This window comes from Arachis ipaensis, chromosome B05, assembly GCF_000816755.2.
Source record: "Arachis ipaensis cultivar K30076 chromosome B05, Araip1.1, whole genome shotgun sequence".
Classification (NCBI taxonomy): Eukaryota; Viridiplantae; Streptophyta; class Magnoliopsida; order Fabales; family Fabaceae; genus Arachis; species Arachis ipaensis.
Window position 1 is genome coordinate 6,273,840 of NC_029789.2, and position 19,278 is coordinate 6,293,117.

Consider the following 19,278-nt stretch of genomic DNA (forward strand, 5'->3'; position numbering starts at 1 on the left):
TTGTCCCTCTGTAAAAGTCCCGTCAGAAAATTACAGACGGATTTTTACCAGTTACCGACGGATTTTCCCTCTGTAAATTTTTCATCCATTTCCCTGAGACGACGAACTTTCCGACGGGTTTTTCCTCTGTAATTACAGACGGATTTTCCGATGAATTTTTCGTCTGTAATTACAGACGGATTTTTAGACGAATTTTCCGTCTGTAATTACAGACAAATTTTCAGACGAATTTTCCGTCTATAATTACAGACAGATTTTTCAACAGATTTTCCGTCTGTAATTTGAACTTTGGAAAATCATCTCACACTCTGATTACAGACAAAAAATCCGTTTGTAAATCCGTCAGTAAGGTAAAATAGATTTTTTTTAATTTTTCTAATTACAAAATAAACTTGTTTTCATACAAAATAAATATAAATTTAATACAAATTTTTATCTAATTTGTATTCGAATATTTATAATATTTCAAAAAATAAACAAATTCATCATATTATCAAACTAAAAGAAAAGTACTATAAACAAACAACTCAATATAATTCAAAACATAAACAAAATGTATTGATCATCAACTATAATTCCTAGTATATCATCAACTCTATATTCTTTCTTTTTCTGCCACTCACACAGACCCAGTCATCCATTTTCGACACTTCTATGCCTTCTAAGAATAGTGAATATTTTTGTAAAAGTTCTGGACCTGCATAAGGAACAAAGGAGATGAATTTAGGAGGAGAATGTGATTCAAAGCAATTCCACCAACAAGAATATGCATTTGGCAGCAAAGAGATAGCTGCATTCCGAATAAAGAAAATCGATAATGAGAATTAATTGAACATTTAAACTACCTGTTCACTTAAGATTCCAAAGAGACCAATAATTGCTCCAGGCTTTGCAGAAAAGATAATTTGATCAGCAAGATTTAACAGAGGATTTAAAAGTATGTTTGCGATGACCACATCATATTTATCCTTGTGAGTGACTCTGTCTATCTCGAAAGCATTTTCTCCCTCGACAACTCTAGATGGCCAATCATCCCTGCAGGATGAAGAAGTTTGGCTTGCAATCAAGTGCAGTTGTAGCTTGTCTGGTCTGATGTTATTCAGAGTAGCATTTTCAGATGCTGATGCAATTGCTTGTGAATCTATATGGACTCCAACGGCAAAGGCAGCACCAAACTGCAAAAGTCTATTATTGGTGAATATGAAACTGCAGAAGGTCTAGAATTGCTTTCCTGAACTCTCATTTGATTAATTTCTCAACTGATTCTATTACATCAATAATATGCTCTTTCATACTAACTTAATAATTAAACCCTAAACCCTATATAAGGCCCAATAAGTACAGAACATATCATATCAAAATGTCTCTGAAAATTCATATCTGACATATGTTCTGTCAATTAACTCCTGAAAGTTTTCACTAATTTGATAACCCAAGTATTTTCTAATCGATGCTATGAAAAAAAAAAAATCCTTACATCGAAGCTACCACAAAAAATTAACCAAAAAAAGACAGTTAAAATATGTGAATATGATAGAGACGGTTATAATATTTAGCTTTCCACACAGAGATGTTCAAGGAAATAAAGTAAGAATGAAAATGAACTCTACTGTACAGCAAAGGCATTCTAGCTAACTGAAACCGGAGTAGGTATCCCAGTTCCAAATAGCTTTTTCATTTTACTTTAAGTTCTTAACATATGCAGATCATCAATAAAATACCTTTAGAGCTGCAATTGCTAGAATTCCAGTGCCAGTGCCATAGTCCAAGATGTATTCTCCTCCTTTTATACGGTCATGTAGGAGTAATAGACATAATTTGGTAGTCGGATGGTCTCCAATTCCAAAGGCTAGTCCAGGATTAAGAATTATATTCATTGCTTGAATATCCTGTGTAAGATTCAAGATTGCTCATTAGAATATACTAGTCTCACAAAGAATATTCAATTTAGGATGAACAAATAGTTCTCAGACAAAAAGGATGTGGGGAAAACAAGAAGAAAAATGGTCAAAGTTAAAAATGGTATTCAAACAAGATGCAAAAAATTCAATACTTAAATAGATTTGCAATGTATAATTACCAACTATAGGAAGTTTAGCAACACATTATCTGTAATGAAAAGGGAAGATAAACTCTGACAAAAAAATAAGTGTGAGATATGCGTACAGGTGGAGTAATCCACTTGGGCACCACCCATAGGCCTTCAGTAACTTCAACTGGATGAAATGATTCCTGAAAGCATTGAAAAATTTGTAAGTTTATTTCCAGTAACATTCTCGCACTGACAGTTTTCCATAATATGAATAAGTGATCATTCCCCAAATAAGAATGCTAAGTAAAGAACGCAGTAAATTTAATAGCTATTAAACAGAAACCAAACAATTAGCAGTTAGTATTTAACAGCTAGAACACAGGACTAACTCAATTTCATAAAGAGCATCATTGCCTCATTGACTCGATTTCTAGTTCATAAAAGATGAACCTGTCTGATTTTCACTCATGCCCTTCCAAAATTGATTTGAACAGAAACACTAGAAGATACACCCAAAAATTTCAGCTACTCTGCCTTCGAGTGAAAGGCATACCAAGACATTTTTCTCATGAAAAACTTTGCCAAATATCATAGAACAGAGACTAGATGGCTGAAAAAATGTGAATATAGCATAATAATGCAGAACTTCAATAGCAAGGAAGTTGCGTAGATATTGGATCAATCTTCTAAAGCAACACAAGAACAACTTCATGATATTGATCTAGAAAAGAAGCAAACTGACCTGAGCTCCTTTCATCCAGTCATCCTCCTCAATAATTTTAACTTCATATCTTGGTATCTCTTTCAAACCAATAGAATCAGCAGCATGTGAAATGCTCATAATTACACGCTAAACACCTGCTTAACATTAAATAAAGAAACACCAAAACAATAGTAATTACTTCAGTTGCTTCTTCCTGAAATTCTAATCAATAACAAATCTGATAGTTTGATGGAATTGATGGTTCAAGGCCAAAAGAAAAAAGAAAGAACGAACTTACAGTCAATTTAATATGCTAAATTTGTAGTGGGTGAAAGTTGTCAAAAGTAGAAAGACTTAAGCTTATGCATAGCTCTAGAAACCGTAGCATTAGTTTCATTGCCATTGATGCTGAGACAGTTTTCTTCATCCACTCCCTGCTCTCATTTCAAGGTGCCAACAAGAATCCCAGTGTTGTGAGCATCCTGACCCTGCTGTAAATTAAAATATTAGTCCGATCATTTAATTACCAACCAAACAGATTAAATTTTAGAGATATTATTTACTTAATTGGAGATAGATGTGAGTAATTTCTGTCATTAGTTACCACAATGTGTTAGTTTCTTGATAGTTAGTATCCTTTACATAGTGTGTATTTCTAATGTAAATCTAAATCTCACCGTTAGTAAAATTCAATTCTAGCTTTCTGTCAATTTTTCCCTCGTTTATCTGTTACCGTGGTCCATGGATAACAGTAAATGAATAGCATAATATTTTTTAAGTTGAAAATCAAAATCAGCTTATATACTAATACTTAAATTCGTGAGGAAAAATCAACAATTTCTTTAACCCATGTTGCAACACACCACTGATTTGAACCTTCCACCTAAACCTTTATAATGTGCCATTTTTATTTGGTTCCATTCTAATCTGTAACTAACAGAACAGGTCAACTGATGCAAACAACTCTGACATGACAGATTAGTTCAATTACAAGAAAGAACAATAAGTCATCTGATTCAATCAACAGAGTAGCAAACACCTAAATTTTAACTAGAGAAACTATTCCAATTTTTTAAATACTTTCTCACCTCTCCCTGGAATTAAGTTCATCACCTAAACATAATCTCAGGATAAAATAGAAAATTCATAGCACCAAAATAACAGCCAACAAATAACAGCAGCTAATTGTTTCACAGCATCTGTGAAACCAAGCAAAATGCAAGGAAAATTCTAAATTACATATCACAAATCAAGCACGATGAATTCAGAATAAATGATAAATAGTGGACAATGATTTTATCATACATTTTCAGGAAATCCAAAAAAACAGATGCACCAACATTAATCAGTTACCAATTCCTAATTATCACAGCACAAACCCCAAACCAAATAAACCACACCAAATAATTTAACCAGCGATTCCTAGATTTCTATCAAAGATACTAACAATAGTTTTCAATGGGGAGCACCTCTGTATAATAAATCTTCCAAGATAAACAACAATCAAAAAAATTTCGGAGTTTTTAAATCAAGTGGATTCGCAATCAAAGGAACCCAAAGAAAGATCAACAAACTTAGAACTCAACACGAATTCAGGTACAGGGCGGGACCACCAACGCGAATTCCATGGACACCCACAACCCAAAGCAAGAGATATTAAAAAAATAATAAAAAGTAACCACGCAAGCAACAACCAAAAGATAGAATGATCCCGATGCTTTGCTTCCTGTTTCTCACTCATGTAAAAAATACCTGAAGAAGCGATGAGAAGAGGAAACCATCAAGTGAAGGCATAAACAAATCGGTGTTAGGTTTAAAGGGAAGAAAAAGTCGCTGAAGAAGGATTAGGGTTTGCCCTCGTAAAAGAGGGGAAGAGAACGCTAAGCATGCTCATTCCAAGTACGAATTCCAAGGATTAGGGCTTGTCCTCGTAAAAGAAGTTGCCCCCATAGAGGATTTCCAGATGCTTCAGCATGCTGCTTGAGAACGCTAAGCATGTTTTGGTCATAACACTTGAGAGATGATGGTGAGATGGATAACGTAGCTCGCCATCTGGTCCTAAACCCATCGATATGCCCTGCAATATTTAAAGATATTGATTACAACCTTATCAACCATACATACTAATCTTAAATTGGATATTTGATCACATAGTTGTCGGATCCAAAAGTCTTACAGTAATTGTAGAGCCCATGAAGGGAGAGAACGAAGACTTGAAGCTCTCGCAGAAACTCTGATACACTTGAATTGGAGTCTTCCCATCAACTGCCAGCGACAGGCACTCTTTGTAATGCTGTCCTGACCGATCCTTGAAGTAAATATTGGGTTGAGACTCGCCAATCCGGGTAACCCAATTGGGCAAGGGATAGCTCTACTAATTAGCATAAAATCCAGATGAAGAGAGAATATCTTATCCACATTTAGCCCATACAAAACACTCTAGTCTTTGATTCTCATGGTTTTTTCAGTTTTCATTAATAAAAAAATCTAGGTTAATGTAAGAAAACCATACCCATACAAATAAAATAACATAAAATCCTAATTTGTGTTGACTTGTTAAGTTATTATTCATCTAGCTGAGTGGCTGATGTTGTTGAATAACTCAACACAAATATTTACATACTCTGAATTTAATTCAAAGCTAACAATATATAGAAAAATCAGGTCAAAACAAAAACAACACAGAACTATTTAATTAATTAAAAGCTTCTTCCTTGGTTAAACCCAAATAAAAATCCCATTTTTCCACACAAGATTCTCACCAACCAAAAACAGAACCCAGCATGCAAATCAAAACAGAAAAAACTTACCGATTTGGATCTTCTACCAGCACCAGAATGCTTCTCCGCTTGAATAGGTTCAGACTGAAGAGCTCTCAGAGTGAATCTAATCCCAGCTTTCTTCCACCTAATATTTTTCCCGAAACAAACCCTATCATTCGAAACCCTAAAACCATCCTTCAAATTAATAAAACCCAGCTCCCTATTTCCCAATTCGGGCATTCCCAATTTATCTTGGGAGCTCCCAAACACCGAAATCTCCATGATCAACAGCAAAAAACCCTAGTAATAATCACACCGAACGAAATATACCGTAATAAAAATGAATCAGAAAAACCCACTCGAAATTTCCGAGATAATTAACACAGGAAATGAAGTATCTGAATGAAAGAAGAGATTTTGAAAATGGATAAAGAAGAATTGGGGGTAACATCATATATAAAGGTGTGGAACTCTCGCACGCGCTTTTTCTTTGAAACCGGTAAACGTGAGACAAAAGCTGAATTTTTTGAAGAAAGAATATGAGGGCAATAAGAAGATTAAAGGAATGAAAGCAATGAACCTTAAAAGGGAGCTAGAAAGAGTGCAGATGAAGGAAAATGAATCAGTTCAAGAATTTGCTGATAAACTCCTAGACTTAACCAATAAATTGGCACTGTTGGGTACTGATCTTGGAGAGAAAAGACTTGTCGAGAAGCTCCTGTGTTCTGTACCTGAAAGATTTGAAGCTACTATAGCATCTCTTGAGAACACAAGAGAAATCTCAGAGATGCCATTTGCTGAAGCAGTTAGTGCTCTTCAAGCACAAGAACAAAGGAGGGTACTGAGGAGAGGAGATGACCCAGTTGAAGGTGCAATGCAGGCTAGGGTGAAGCATGGAAGTGGTGAGAAGAAGAAGCAAGGCAAGCAGTTTGGTGCTCAACAGACCAGTTTTAGTTCAAGTGATGCACAAGTGAGGAAAGGGAGTGATGAAGCCTGCAAACACTGTGGAAAGAAAGGTCATCCTTTCTTTAGGTGTTGGAGAAGACCAAATGTAGTCTGCAGGAAGTGTGGGAAGATAGGGCACATAGAGAGAATCTGCAAAGAAAAGAGCTCTCAACAAGGAGAGGCTCAAGCAGCTGCAGGTGAAGTGGAGCAATTGTTTGCTGCTTCAGGCTTTGTGTCTCAAGTCTCATGTGATGGGTGGCTGGTGGACAGTGGCTGTTCCAATCACATGTCAGGAAATGAGGCAATTTTCACTAATATTGACAGATCAGTCAATACTAGAGTGAGAATTGGGAATGGTGATCATCTAGAGGTTGAAGGAAGAGGCAATGTGTTACTTGAAGGCCCTGGAGGAGTGAAGCTGATGTCTGATGTCTACTATGTTCCCAAGATAGATCAGAATCTTCTGAGTGTGGGACAGTTAGTTGAGAAGGGCATGAAGATTGTGTTTGATAAGAATGAATGTGCTATTGCAGATGAGGAGGGCAAACTCTTGTTTAGGATCCCTATGCAGAACAAAACATTTGCATTCGATCCTGCAAGCAAAGAGAGCAAAGCTATGGCATGTGTGCAGGGTCAGGAGGAGTTGTGGCATAGAAGGTTGGGTCACTTTCACTATAAGGGATTGCAGTTTATGCAGAGGCATGGTTTAGTTGAAGACTTGCCTCAGTTGGGAAGTGAAGTGTCTGATTGTGAAGTATGTCTGCAAGGGAAGCTAGTAAGGAAGCCATTCCAGAAAACAAGATGGAGGGCCAAGGAGAAGCTTCAACTGGTTCACTCAGATGTTTGTGGGCCTATGCCTGAGGAGTCACTGAACAAAAGCAAGTACTTTGTGACCTTCATTGATGACTGCACAAGATTTTGCTGGGTCTACTTTCTCAAACAAAAGTCAGAAGTTGATGAAGTATTTCTGAGGTTCAAACAAGAGGTGGAGAATGAAGCAAATTGTAAAATAAAGACAGTGAGGAGTGATAATGGTGGTGAGTATACCTCAAAAAGGTTCAAAGCCATCTGTGAGGACTCTGGCATAAAGCAGCAGTTTACAGTTCCTTACACTCCCCAACAAAATGGGGTGAGTGAAAGGAAAAATAGAAGCATTGTGGAGATGGGAAGATGTATGCTACAAGGCAAACAACTACCCAAGAGCTTCTAGGCAGAAGCAGTAAATACTGCTATCTTCTTGTTGAATAGGTTACCAACCAAAGCTCTCAACAAGCAGACATCATTCGAGGCATGGCATGGGTACAAACCAAAGGTTAGTGGACTAAGAACATTTGGTTGTCTATGCTATTACTTGACTCCTTCAGTCAGTAGAGACAAGCTTGATCATAGAGGTGAGGCTGGTATCTTTGTAGGGTATAGTTCTCAGTCTAAAGCCTATAGAGTGTATTGTCCTGATGCACAAAAGATTACTGTGAGTAGAGATGTGATTTTTTGTGAAGATAAAAATTGGGAGAGAGCAGTATTTGAAAAGAAAATGACTGACAATATTGTAGTTGAAGCTAATGTGCAGAATGAGGATGAGTTAAATGAGGAAGCAGATCTACAGAATGAGTGTGAGCTGATTGAAGATGAATTGATTGATAGTTTGCCTATGCGAGGTACAAGACCACTGGCAGAGGTCTATGCCAGATGTAATGTGGCTCTCCTAGAACCAGGAACAGTTGAGGAAGCAAAAGGAAGTGTGGAGTGGGCCTCAGCTATGAAAGAAGAACTGAGCATGATCAACAAGAACAACACATGGCAACTTGTGTCTAAGCCTGATCACAAGAAGACTATAGGTGTCAAATGGGTTTTTAAGACAAAATTGAACCCAAATGGCACTGTGAACAAGTATAAAGCCAGGTTGGTTGTGAAGGGATATGCTCAAGTGAGTGGGGGTGGACTACTCTGAAACTTTTGCTCCGGTTGCTCGCATGGATACCATCAGATTGCTACTAGCTGTTGCTGCACAGAAAAGGTGGACCATCTATCAGCTGGATGTGAAATCAGCTTTCCTAAATGGTGACCTATTTGAGGACATCTATGTAGACCAACCAGAAGGATTTGTTGTTAAAGGCCATGAAGATAAAGTGTATAAGCTGAGAAAAGCCTTGTATGGGCTGAAACAAGCTCCCAGGGCTTGGTATAGCAAAATTGATTGTTATCTGCATCAGCTTGGGTTCCAGAAGAGTCTAAGTGAAGTCACTCTGTACTACAAACAGAGTGAGAGAGGCCTTGTGGTGGTGTCTATCTATGTCGATGATCTGCTTGTTACAGGAGAGAAGGAGAGTGAGATAGTGAAGCTGAAGGTAGGACTGATGAAGCAGTTTGAGATGACAGATTTGGGGAGAATGTCTTACTTTCTTGGCATGGAGATTCAGCAAAAAGAAGGTGAGATATTCATCTGTCAGAGAAAGTACATCAGAGAGGTCCTAAAGAGGTTTGAAATGGGAGAATGCAAGACAGTCACTACTCCTGTTAATCAGAAAGAGAAGTTAAGCAAGAGTAATGTGCAGGATTCTGAGCATGAGAATGAGTACAGAAGTCTAGTAGGCTGTCTAATGTATTTAACAGCTACTAGGCCTGACATTCAGTATGCAGTGAGTATTCTATCGAGGTTCCTTCATTGTGCAGCTAAGGAACATCTTACTGCAGCAAAAAGGGTGTTGAGATATCTAAAGGGGACTCAAAGTTATGGTGTGAAATTCAAAGCAGTTCCTGAGATGAAGCTGGTTGGTTTTGTAGATAGTGACTGGGGTGGTTCGGTGGAAGACATGAAAAGCACAACGGGTTTCTGTTTTTCACTTGGATCAGGTTGTTTTTCCTGGAGCTCAAAGAAGCAGGAAGTTGTAGCACAGTCTACAGCCGAAGTTGAATTTGTGGCTGCAACTGCAGCTGCAAAGCATGCAGTATGGCTCAAAAAGTTACTCTGTGATTTGGGGCTGCAAGAGAAAAGATCAACTGTGTTGTATGTGGACAATCAAGCTGCAATTGCAATTGCTCAGAATCCAGTCTTTCATGGCAAGACTAAACATTTCAAGCTGAGATTCTATTATCTGCGTGAAGCACAACAGGAGGAAGAGGTGGAGCTGAAGTATTGCAAGACAGATAATCAGATAGCTGATGTCTTCACCAAGCCTCTTGCTGTTAGTCGATTTAGTCAATTGATTCATGAAGTTGGAATGTGTCCAGGTCTCTAATCCAAGGAGGAGAAATGTTAAATAATGTATTAGGACCTGATATTTATTTATTTCTGTTTTATGCTTATGTGTATGATTCAGTTAATCGGGTCAAAGTCATTAGTGGCCTCAGAGGCAAGTTAATCTTTTTTGTTCAGATAGTTTCTATTTTTAAGGAAGTGGAGTCCTATTCTTAAGGTAGTGGAGTGAGTGGTTAGATTTTTTTTTGTTATTGTATTTAACAGTTTATTGAATAGTGTCAAAGTGAAGTTTTTTGCTTCTTCAGTTCTCTAGTGTTCAACTCTTTCTCTCTTTTTCTCTGAACATACAACAGTTCGAGTGTGAGTTCTGCAAATTCATTGCAGGACAGTGAATGAGAGTGTGTAAGGATTGAGTGAAACAACAACAAGATAAACTAAGATACAAATAGTATGTTTGGGTGGACCGGTTGCGCCTTATAAAGCACCGTAGGAGATGCTCCCTTGGACCAGGCTGCAAAAGTTATTGGCCAATCAGAACGAATTATCGGTTCAAATTCTATCATGTGTGCATATATATGATTATTTTATTTTAGCACTTTTTATTTTTGTTATAATTTCAATTAACAAACCTTTGAGTTCTCACCAACTCGATCATTAGCATTGTTCATCTCTTAGGTTTTCGAAAAACAGGAAGGTGCGTTTAAGAAAATTGAAATATTAAAATTATTTTTAAAGTAATAATTTATTTATCATGTAATTAATAATTATTCTAAAATATGTTAATAAATTCAATACTAAAAACCGAATTCAAACCGTATACAAAAATTCTAAGAAACTGATTTGATGATTAAATACTCTCTTAGATTTTAAAAAGAAAATATTATAAAATTGACTATATATAAGTCTAAGAGCATTATATAAGAAGAAACCATAATATATAAGACATTAAGCATCATGATGAGAATATTTTATAAAAAGAGCAACCCATATAAAAAAAGCTTGTAATATTGTAACCTCGTAATATATGCACTATTCCAAATATGTGCACTCATATATGATCTCTGTTTTAATTCCTTTTGCGACCCATGTTAACTTGAGTGTCAGAGTCCTTGCAATAGGAGAATGGTGGCAATATCGTGTCTCCAATCTACTCTCTACAATTTTGTTCAAGTAACTTTTAAACTCGAGAGAAAAAAACACTTCTGAATAATGACGACGTCTGTAGAGACACGTTGCTTATCACATTCTCCTCATTCTAAGTTCTACCCAAGATGAGTTTAGCACAACACATATTCACAAGATGAACAATATAAAAAAATGAGTAGAAAATACATGGTCACAAAAGACAAGTATTAAAACACATAATACAAAAGTTTCCACAAAAAAGATGAAAATATTTACAAATTTCAATTTGTGATTACATCACTATACGCTTCAAAGACTTATAATTGCTAGACCAATTAAATGGTCGATAATTTGGAGGCTTAATAACAACTTAAAAATTGTGAAGCAAGAAATCAAGAAAAAGGTTTTTGCAAATTTACCACAAAGAACACAACTTGACACCCAAAAATCAAAATTTACAAAGTTGGAAGACGAAAACTCATTCTCTATTAATGAAAAAAATACTAAAAATCCTTATTAAGCTCTTTGAAGGTAAACCACATTCATACTTAGACACGTAAAAGTATGGCTTATTTTAGTCAAATTTTATAAAATATTTTAGAGCATATTATTATTTACAAAATAATAATATGAAAATTTGTGGTAGAAATAAAGGAATAATCTTTGAATAATTATTTATTAAAAAAAAATCATGAGTCAATTAATCTAAATAAGAAAAATCCATCGTTCAATTGTCCAAACAATTACTTTAGATCGGAAAAAGTTTCATTTAGATAGATTGCACTTAAACGAAAAGAATTTATTATGCAATTGTTTTAAGAGAAATAATTTCTTTATTTTTAAACTCAATATTTTTACGATTGAGTTACTTTTTCAAGCATAGTAAATTTAATAATTATTGATTATGACAATTTGAATTTATTTTGATGTCTTCGTCAAAATCTCAAAAACTCAAACGCTCAAGCTTACAAGTTACGAGTTGGGGTATCCACAACGAAAAGTCCATAAAACTGAAAAATCAAAAAATAAAAAAAAATCTGACATTCAAGGAATAGAAACATTGACTCTTAATCCTAGAATCACAATATACAAACTTTGATTTAAAAAAATCTAACTTCCAAACTCATAAAGCAAGGTGGCAACCTAGGATTGATAGAAATTATGGTCAGAGATCGAATTTTATAAAAAAAGTAAGCAAAATAAAAAGCTTTACCTTAAAGGATGAGACACTTGGGCTGAGATCTGAAACTCAGAAATTTTTTTCGAAAGAAAGACATACCGAGTTTGAAGGTCTGTTCTAGAATATTTTTATAAGCCCAATACTAACAACTGAGTCCAAGAGTATAAGAAGTTCTAAAAAACCGATTTGATGATTAAGTGTGTGTTTGGATTACAGTTTGCAAACGGGAGTTTGTATAGAATTGATTTTGCAAACTTGATTTTGATTAAAAGTAAGTTTGTGTTAACGTGATTTATGTTTGACAATCTTTATATCAAAATGGATTATAGTAAAGTAAATGTTGTTTGGATTATACTACTCAAAATCACTTTTAGATAAAAAATTACTAAAAGAGACATCAATTAAAATAATTTTTTATATTATTCATAAGAACACTATTATTTCTACTGCATGTGATTAATAATTTGATCCCTAATCGAATCTCGAACATGGTCCATTTCTGCAGAAGAGCTAATAGTTAGAGTTTGATCTGAGCTTTCACCAACATAACTATTATCTTCTCCATCAAGAATGTTTGCATGTTCATATTGATTAAATTCAGTATCTATTTCAGAATGTCTTCTAATAAAATTATGAATAGCTATTGTTGCACATACTATCTGCACTTGAGTTTCAATTTTGAACTTGGGCATGTGTCGCAAGATAGCAAATCTATTTTTCCACACTCCAAAAGTCCTTTCTATTGTGCATCTTAAGCTTGAGTGATAATAATTAAATACTTCATTATGATTTGTAAATCCAGAAGAACGCCTAAAATCTGTAAGATAATAGCGCTCACATTTATATGGACCAATATATCCTTTCGGTGTTGGATAACCGGCATCTACCAAATAATATTTACCTAATGAAGAAAAAAAAAATAGTTACATGATAACCAAGTAAATATAGTTTATTTGTAAGAAAATGATAAAAATTAACCTGGAGGAAGATGCGGAAAATTCATGGTAGGAGTTGTAATAGCGTTATCAAATACACGAGCATCATGTGCAGTGCCTTCCCATCCAGGTAAAGCAAAAATAAAGCACATGTCCCAATCACACACAACCATTATATTTTGTGTTGGATATCCTTTTCTTCCAATAAATTTGGGTTGATCACTTGGGCTAACCACACATGGGATATGAGTACCATCAATTGCTCCTATAGCATTTTTAAAAAATGGCCAATATCGTTGGTCATTTTTTATTTTGCTATGAACATTCTGAAACTTAGGATCCGATGGCTTAATATATTTAATAGATAATCTCAAGCAAGCAACCAATACCTCATGAAAATGTCTACTTACTGTCTCTCCAGAATGTTAAAACCTTTCTTGTATCATCCTATTACCCACTCTATGACCAACTGTATTTAAGAACATTGCAACCATTTCCTGAACTCCTATTTGTCTTGTACATTTTAATCATTGTTCAACTAGTTCATCACAAAATTGAAAAAAAAAACATGTTTTTCCATCCGAAACATTTCATAACAACGAATGCCATAGGGGTGCACATGGGTCGGGTGAAGCCGAGTTTGATGTGACCCAGACCCGACCCGAAATATACACTGGGTCTATTTATTAGACCCGAACCCGACCCTAGACCCGATGAAACCAATACACTTTCGGGCCACAATTATACCGGGTAAAAACTGGGTGAAAACCGGGCCGTTAACATTACATTACATTGATACCTTCTTGTAAGCTAGCATGTAAAAATATCCAAATTTTCAAGACTCCAACCATTATTTAACATAGTAAAATTCACTTAGAAAAATATAACAAAAACTAACCATTCTTTAAAATTAAAGCATAACCACAATCAATACTAAAGCAAAACCACAATCAATACTAATATTGTCTAATAATACCAAATATTTAAATCAATACAAATAACACAATATTATGCATTAGTCTAAAGTCTTATGCATTCTAAACATAAAACATTAACTTATAGTCTTATAATGACTAATAACACAAAATATTAAGGTTTACAATACTTAAATTCCACATAAGAATAGTCATGATCCATCACTAATAACACAAAATATTAATTATGTATGATGACCGGACCACCGGGCCGACTTTGGGTGCCCCGAGCTATGGCCCGGACCCGACCCGAAATAATGACCGGGTCTATTTTTGAGACCCTTACCCGGCTCTAAACCCAATGAAATCACACCAAATTAGCTCCTAAAGTGTTCGGGACCAGGCCGGGTCTTTGGGCCGGGCCGGCTCTGTGCACCCCTAGAATGCCATGGCCACATAAAATTTCTTGCACCCATAAATAACCTGTTTGTTTATTAGTTCTGTATAGTTTTTTGCACAAATAATTGACTGCATATTGACCAATTAATGCAGAAATATTTTCAATTTCATCTGTTTCTTCTTCTATAATGAAAAGTAATTTTGATTCTTCATGTTGTTCCTTTTCATACTATTCAAACAAATACTCCATGTTCATTCCAAATTAATTAACAAAAATTAAGTCCTACATAAGAATATAAATAAATTCTTATCAATACCAAACTAATAAATAAATTATATATAATAAGAACAATAATTAAGTACCACAAACATTATATAAAATGATAAATAACTAAATAAGCAACACACAAATTTTTCTATTGTCTTATCCTAGCATAACAAAAAATTCATGGACAAATTAAAATGGAGTACAATAATAACTTAACTAGTTTTGCATGAAAATAAAAAAAATATTAATTTTGCATGAATGGTAGTGGATTATATGCTACATGTTTGGGCCAATCCAACAATCTTTGCTTATATCCTTTTAAGGATACAAACATTTCTCTAGCCGGTTTAAACATCATTAGTTGACAACAACGACTATGAAAATCGGGATCACTAGTGATCATTTCCATCTTTTAAATCTCAGCCATTACTTTTCCAATAGATGCACCGGGTACTAGAAATGTGGACACAATAGTTGAGCGTGATTCAGATGCAGAGGCAATTCTACTTATTGCATCTGCAATTTGCTTTGAGGCAGAAACTTTAAAATTTTTCTTCTGTTTTGTTGTTTCACAAACCACATCTCTCTTTCTTTTTTCCGTATTCTTTTGACTATTATTTTCTTGAGAAGAGCTAAGATTTATGTGTTGAAATTCAGAATTAACTCCCACACTAGCGCTTATACCTTCTTCACTATCTCCGGAACCTTCCTCTATATCAACATGACCTTTCCCAAAGTATGGTCGATATCCATCACCATATTCTTTTATGCCACTAGGTAACATTGCCATCGACCATAACATCTTTAAAAGGGAGCCCTTTATTTCTGAATTTTTCATATAAGGAATTTTCCTGCATGTGTACAACTAATCAACACAAGACTTATTACCAAAATTAAAGTTGAAATTTTTGTTTTAATAATAAGTTACTATGTACCAATTGTTTTCTCTCCCACCATTCATTTGGTGCATCAACAGTATGTTTAGTATAATCCCATCCTAAATCCGTTTCTTTGCCAAAAAGCTTGTACCATGCTGACCATTCATTCTTAAGATTGTCCCACTTATTTTTTAATTGAATCTTATCATATTGTTTTCCAGTTTTTTCATTAAATTGAGACAAAGCATCCTTCCAACCTTTTTTTATAAGAGTGGTTCCATTACTGTTTAGCAACTTGAACTAAACATGCTTAGATAAATTGTTTAATAGTCTCCATGTTCCATGCTGCTTTTGTCTTTAGAGATTCATTGTTACTCATTGTTCTATTAGAAAAAAAAAAAAAAATATATAATATGAAACGAGAACTCACGTAAATAAAAAACGATAAAAATTTTATAAAACCAACAATATATATCATATGAATAAAAAAATATAATAAAAGATAAAAAAATTTATATGAACTATATCAAATAAAAAAATAAAATAAACTTCGTATAAGATATAAACACAGTGCATAAAATAGAAAAAAAAATAGAATTCATATGAACAAGAAACAATAAGAATACCATAAAAAAATAATAACATACCAGAGGGATTAGAACACTAAAAAAAATATAAAAAAAGTCAATGTGAGAAATAAAATCTTATCCAAAGCAGAGAACAATGAAGAAAGAAGAAGAAAATGAATGTTAACTATTACTCCCCTTTACAGTAAATTGAAGAGTCTTATTTATACATGAATTCTAGAAGCTACTAACTCTAGTTTCAAAAGTAACTAATGTGGTTAATTATTTTTCCTTTATATATGCTATTATCCCCCCACAAACTCATGGTGGTTTGAATGCCAACCTGAGTTTGCTTTTAAACTTGTCAAAGCTGGCTAATGACAGAGGCTTTGTTAACACATCTGCCACTTGTTCAGTTGATGGAATATGTGTGACAGCAATAGAGCCTGTGATCACCTTGTCCCGAACAAAGTAGAGATCTAACTCAAAATGTTTTGTCCGATTATGTAAGATTGGATTATATGATGCGTATCTTGTTGGAATCTTCTGTTGGTCCAGATGATCTTGAAGTTCTTGACCTGAAATTGTAAGAATAGCTGAATGGCGCCAGGTGAGAAAATTATCATCGTTGAGTTTTTCTGGTAAAGGAACAGAAAGGGGCTTTAGAATTGACGCAGAGGGTGATGCTTGAGTAGCAGCAGCAGTAGATGATGGATTATTGTTGATAATTTCCGGCTCCATGGATCTTGGGCACTATCTGATACCATGTGAGAAATAAAATCTTATCCAAAGCAGAGAACAATGAAGAAAGAAGAAGAAAATGAATGTTAACTATTACTCCCCTTTACAGTAAATTGAAGAGTCTTATTTATACATGAATTCTAGAAGCTACTAACTCTAGTTTCAAAAGTAACTAATGTGGTTAATTATTTTTCCTTTATATATGCTATTAGTCAATGATAAAAATAAGTAAAAAATAAAAAAGAACAAAGTCAAATAAAAATAAAAAAGACACTTTACATATTAAACATAAAGAACAGTAAATAATGAAAAAAATTCATATGAACTAAAAAATAATAAGAAATAAAAATATAAAAGGGAGTACTATACATTTTATAATATTAAACAAAAAAATATTTTATAATTTATTTTAGTGTCGTTAGTACTCTTTAATTTAGTATCATTTATATAAATAAAAAATAATAAAAGTATCATAAAAATTAATAAAAATAAAAATTTATATCAACAATAGTTGTCATATAAATAAAAAAATATAATAAAAATATAACAATAGAAAATTAAAAAAATAACATCAGAATACTAAAAAAATGATATGAAAAATATTTATCATATAAATAAAAAATACAATAAAAAATATAAAAATCAAAATATGAAAAAAAGAATTAAAAATAATAAAAAAATTAAAATCTTTACCTTAGCAGTGATGAAAATAAATCTGGAAAAAAAATCTATAAGAAAGAACATACAGAGAAGAACATACAAAGAACTAATGGTGAAATGATGTGGTTATGTGCATCCTTTTTATAGAAGAAATTAAGGGTACAATTGGTAGATATGGAATAAATTTCTTACCTAATTCCTCCAACAGTAATTAATTTTTCCAACGTGAAGGCAGAAGCTTGAATTTGTAGCTTCACGTGAACGTACGTTCAGAGGTGAGAGCACTTCTGGGTTAGGGGTTCCAAAAAGTTGCCAAACATGATAATGGAACATTCAAGACGCTCAAACGGGCTTTTCTATTTTCCAACGTGATCCCCAAACACACCCTAAGTAATCTCTTGGATTCCAAAAAATATGTTACAAAGAGGATACTAACTCCTCATAACTCATTCTAATAATGTCTAATAACTCAATTTCATGAGGTTAATTGTTACATTGTAACCATCATTCTACTCTTAAAGGAGAATATTACAACATTGGCTATATATAAGCCTAAGAGTATCTTATGAGGAAAGACCGTAATAAAATATTAAGCATCTTATGATGAGAGTATTTCATGAAAAAAAACAACCTACATAAAAAAAGTTTGTAACATTGTAATCTCATAATATATACACTATCCTAAATACGTGCACTTAGGTATGATCTCTATCTTACTTCCTCTTGTATCCCATACTAACTTGAGTGTCGACGTCTTTGTAGGTACACCTCCTATTATTGAGGATGACAAATTCAGGACATTAAAAATTCGGAATAAGAGAATAGTGGTAATATCATGTCTCTAACCTACTGTCTATAATTTTATTTTAGGTAACTCTTAAATTCGAAAAAAAAAATTTAAACAATAATTATATCAAAATTGACCATCTATATTTGAATAATTTAGTTAAAAAAGCAATTTTGAAATAGTTTTGCTAGTTGGACTTTATGCAGAGAAAAAAAAGTTGTCTACTTAATCAGAGAAAAAAAAGTTGTCTACTCACTGAATTCTTTGTACTTAATCGGGCAGATGACCAACAATCTAGGCATCTTTTGTATAGAAAAATCGCAAAATATTACACTTGGCACATCAATGAAAAAGAATGGCATTGGCGCAAGTCACAAAAGAGAGCTATCAGTCGGATTTATACTGTTTCACTAACAGAAAAAGAAAAATTTTATTTGCGTATTCTGTTGTCAAATTTAAGAGGACCAACTGGTTGGGATGACTTGCTAACCATGAATGATGTCCAATATTCGTCCCTTAAGCAATCCGCTCAGCATCGAAGACTGTTAGAGAGTGACAGCAGCATAAGGGCGTGTTTGGTTGAGGCATCTATTTTAAGAATGCCATGTGCTTTAAGAAGGTTGTTTGCAACTATCTTATTATTTTGTGAGCCAACAAATGTAAGAAGGTTGTGGGACGAGTTTTTTCATATACGGTGGATGATTATCCATCAACAAATATGCCATGGGTTGACAAATCGCCTGCTCAAGGATTTAAATGACATCTTCCTTCAACATGGAAAACATATTGCACAATACGATATACCAGCTCTAACTTCGGACAACGACAATTTCAATTTGATGCCTAGAATTATCCAAAAAGAGTTGTCCATCAAAGTACCTCAAGAAGACCTGTGCTCTATAAAAAGATTGAATCATGACTAGTATGTAGCTTTCAAGTGCATTATGAATACAGTTGATCAGAGAGAAAGTGGAGTACTTTTCGTTGATGGGTCAGGGAGAGCAGGCAAAATATTTCTTTACAGAGCTATAATTACAGACTTAAGAAGTAAAGCACATATTGTCTTGGTAACTGCGTCATCAGAAATAGCTGTAATTTTATTGTCCGGGGAGTCGAACAGCTCATTCTAGATTTAAAATTTCAATTAATTTAGAGCCATCATCCATATGCAACATAAGTAAATA

General features: G+C 34.0%; 1 protein-coding gene across 6 annotated transcripts; it reads right to left on the reverse strand.

Annotated features, from left to right (window-relative positions):
• Window positions 509–6,010, reverse strand: LOC107642680 (ribosomal protein L11 methyltransferase). 6 transcript variants are annotated; one of them, XM_021122917.1, is made up of 9 exons: window positions 5,546–6,010; window positions 4,912–5,106; window positions 4,488–4,812; window positions 3,034–3,223; window positions 2,775–2,890; window positions 2,167–2,232; window positions 1,722–1,889; window positions 846–1,175; window positions 509–697 (listed from the first exon to the last, which is right to left on the reverse strand). In XM_021122917.1, exons 5-9 carry the CDS (start codon window positions 2,871–2,873, stop codon window positions 662–664), a joined length of 699 nt encoding a protein of 232 aa, XP_020978576.1. In that variant the 5' UTR covers window positions 2,874–2,890; window positions 3,034–3,223; window positions 4,488–4,812; window positions 4,912–5,106; window positions 5,546–6,010; the 3' UTR covers window positions 509–661. The 6 variants fall into 6 exon arrangements, with proteins under 6 accessions (XP_020978576.1, XP_020978575.1, XP_020978574.1 ...); XM_021122916.1 differs by having other exon boundaries at window positions 3,034–3,226; XM_021122915.1 differs by having other exon boundaries at window positions 3,034–4,812; window positions 4,912–5,109.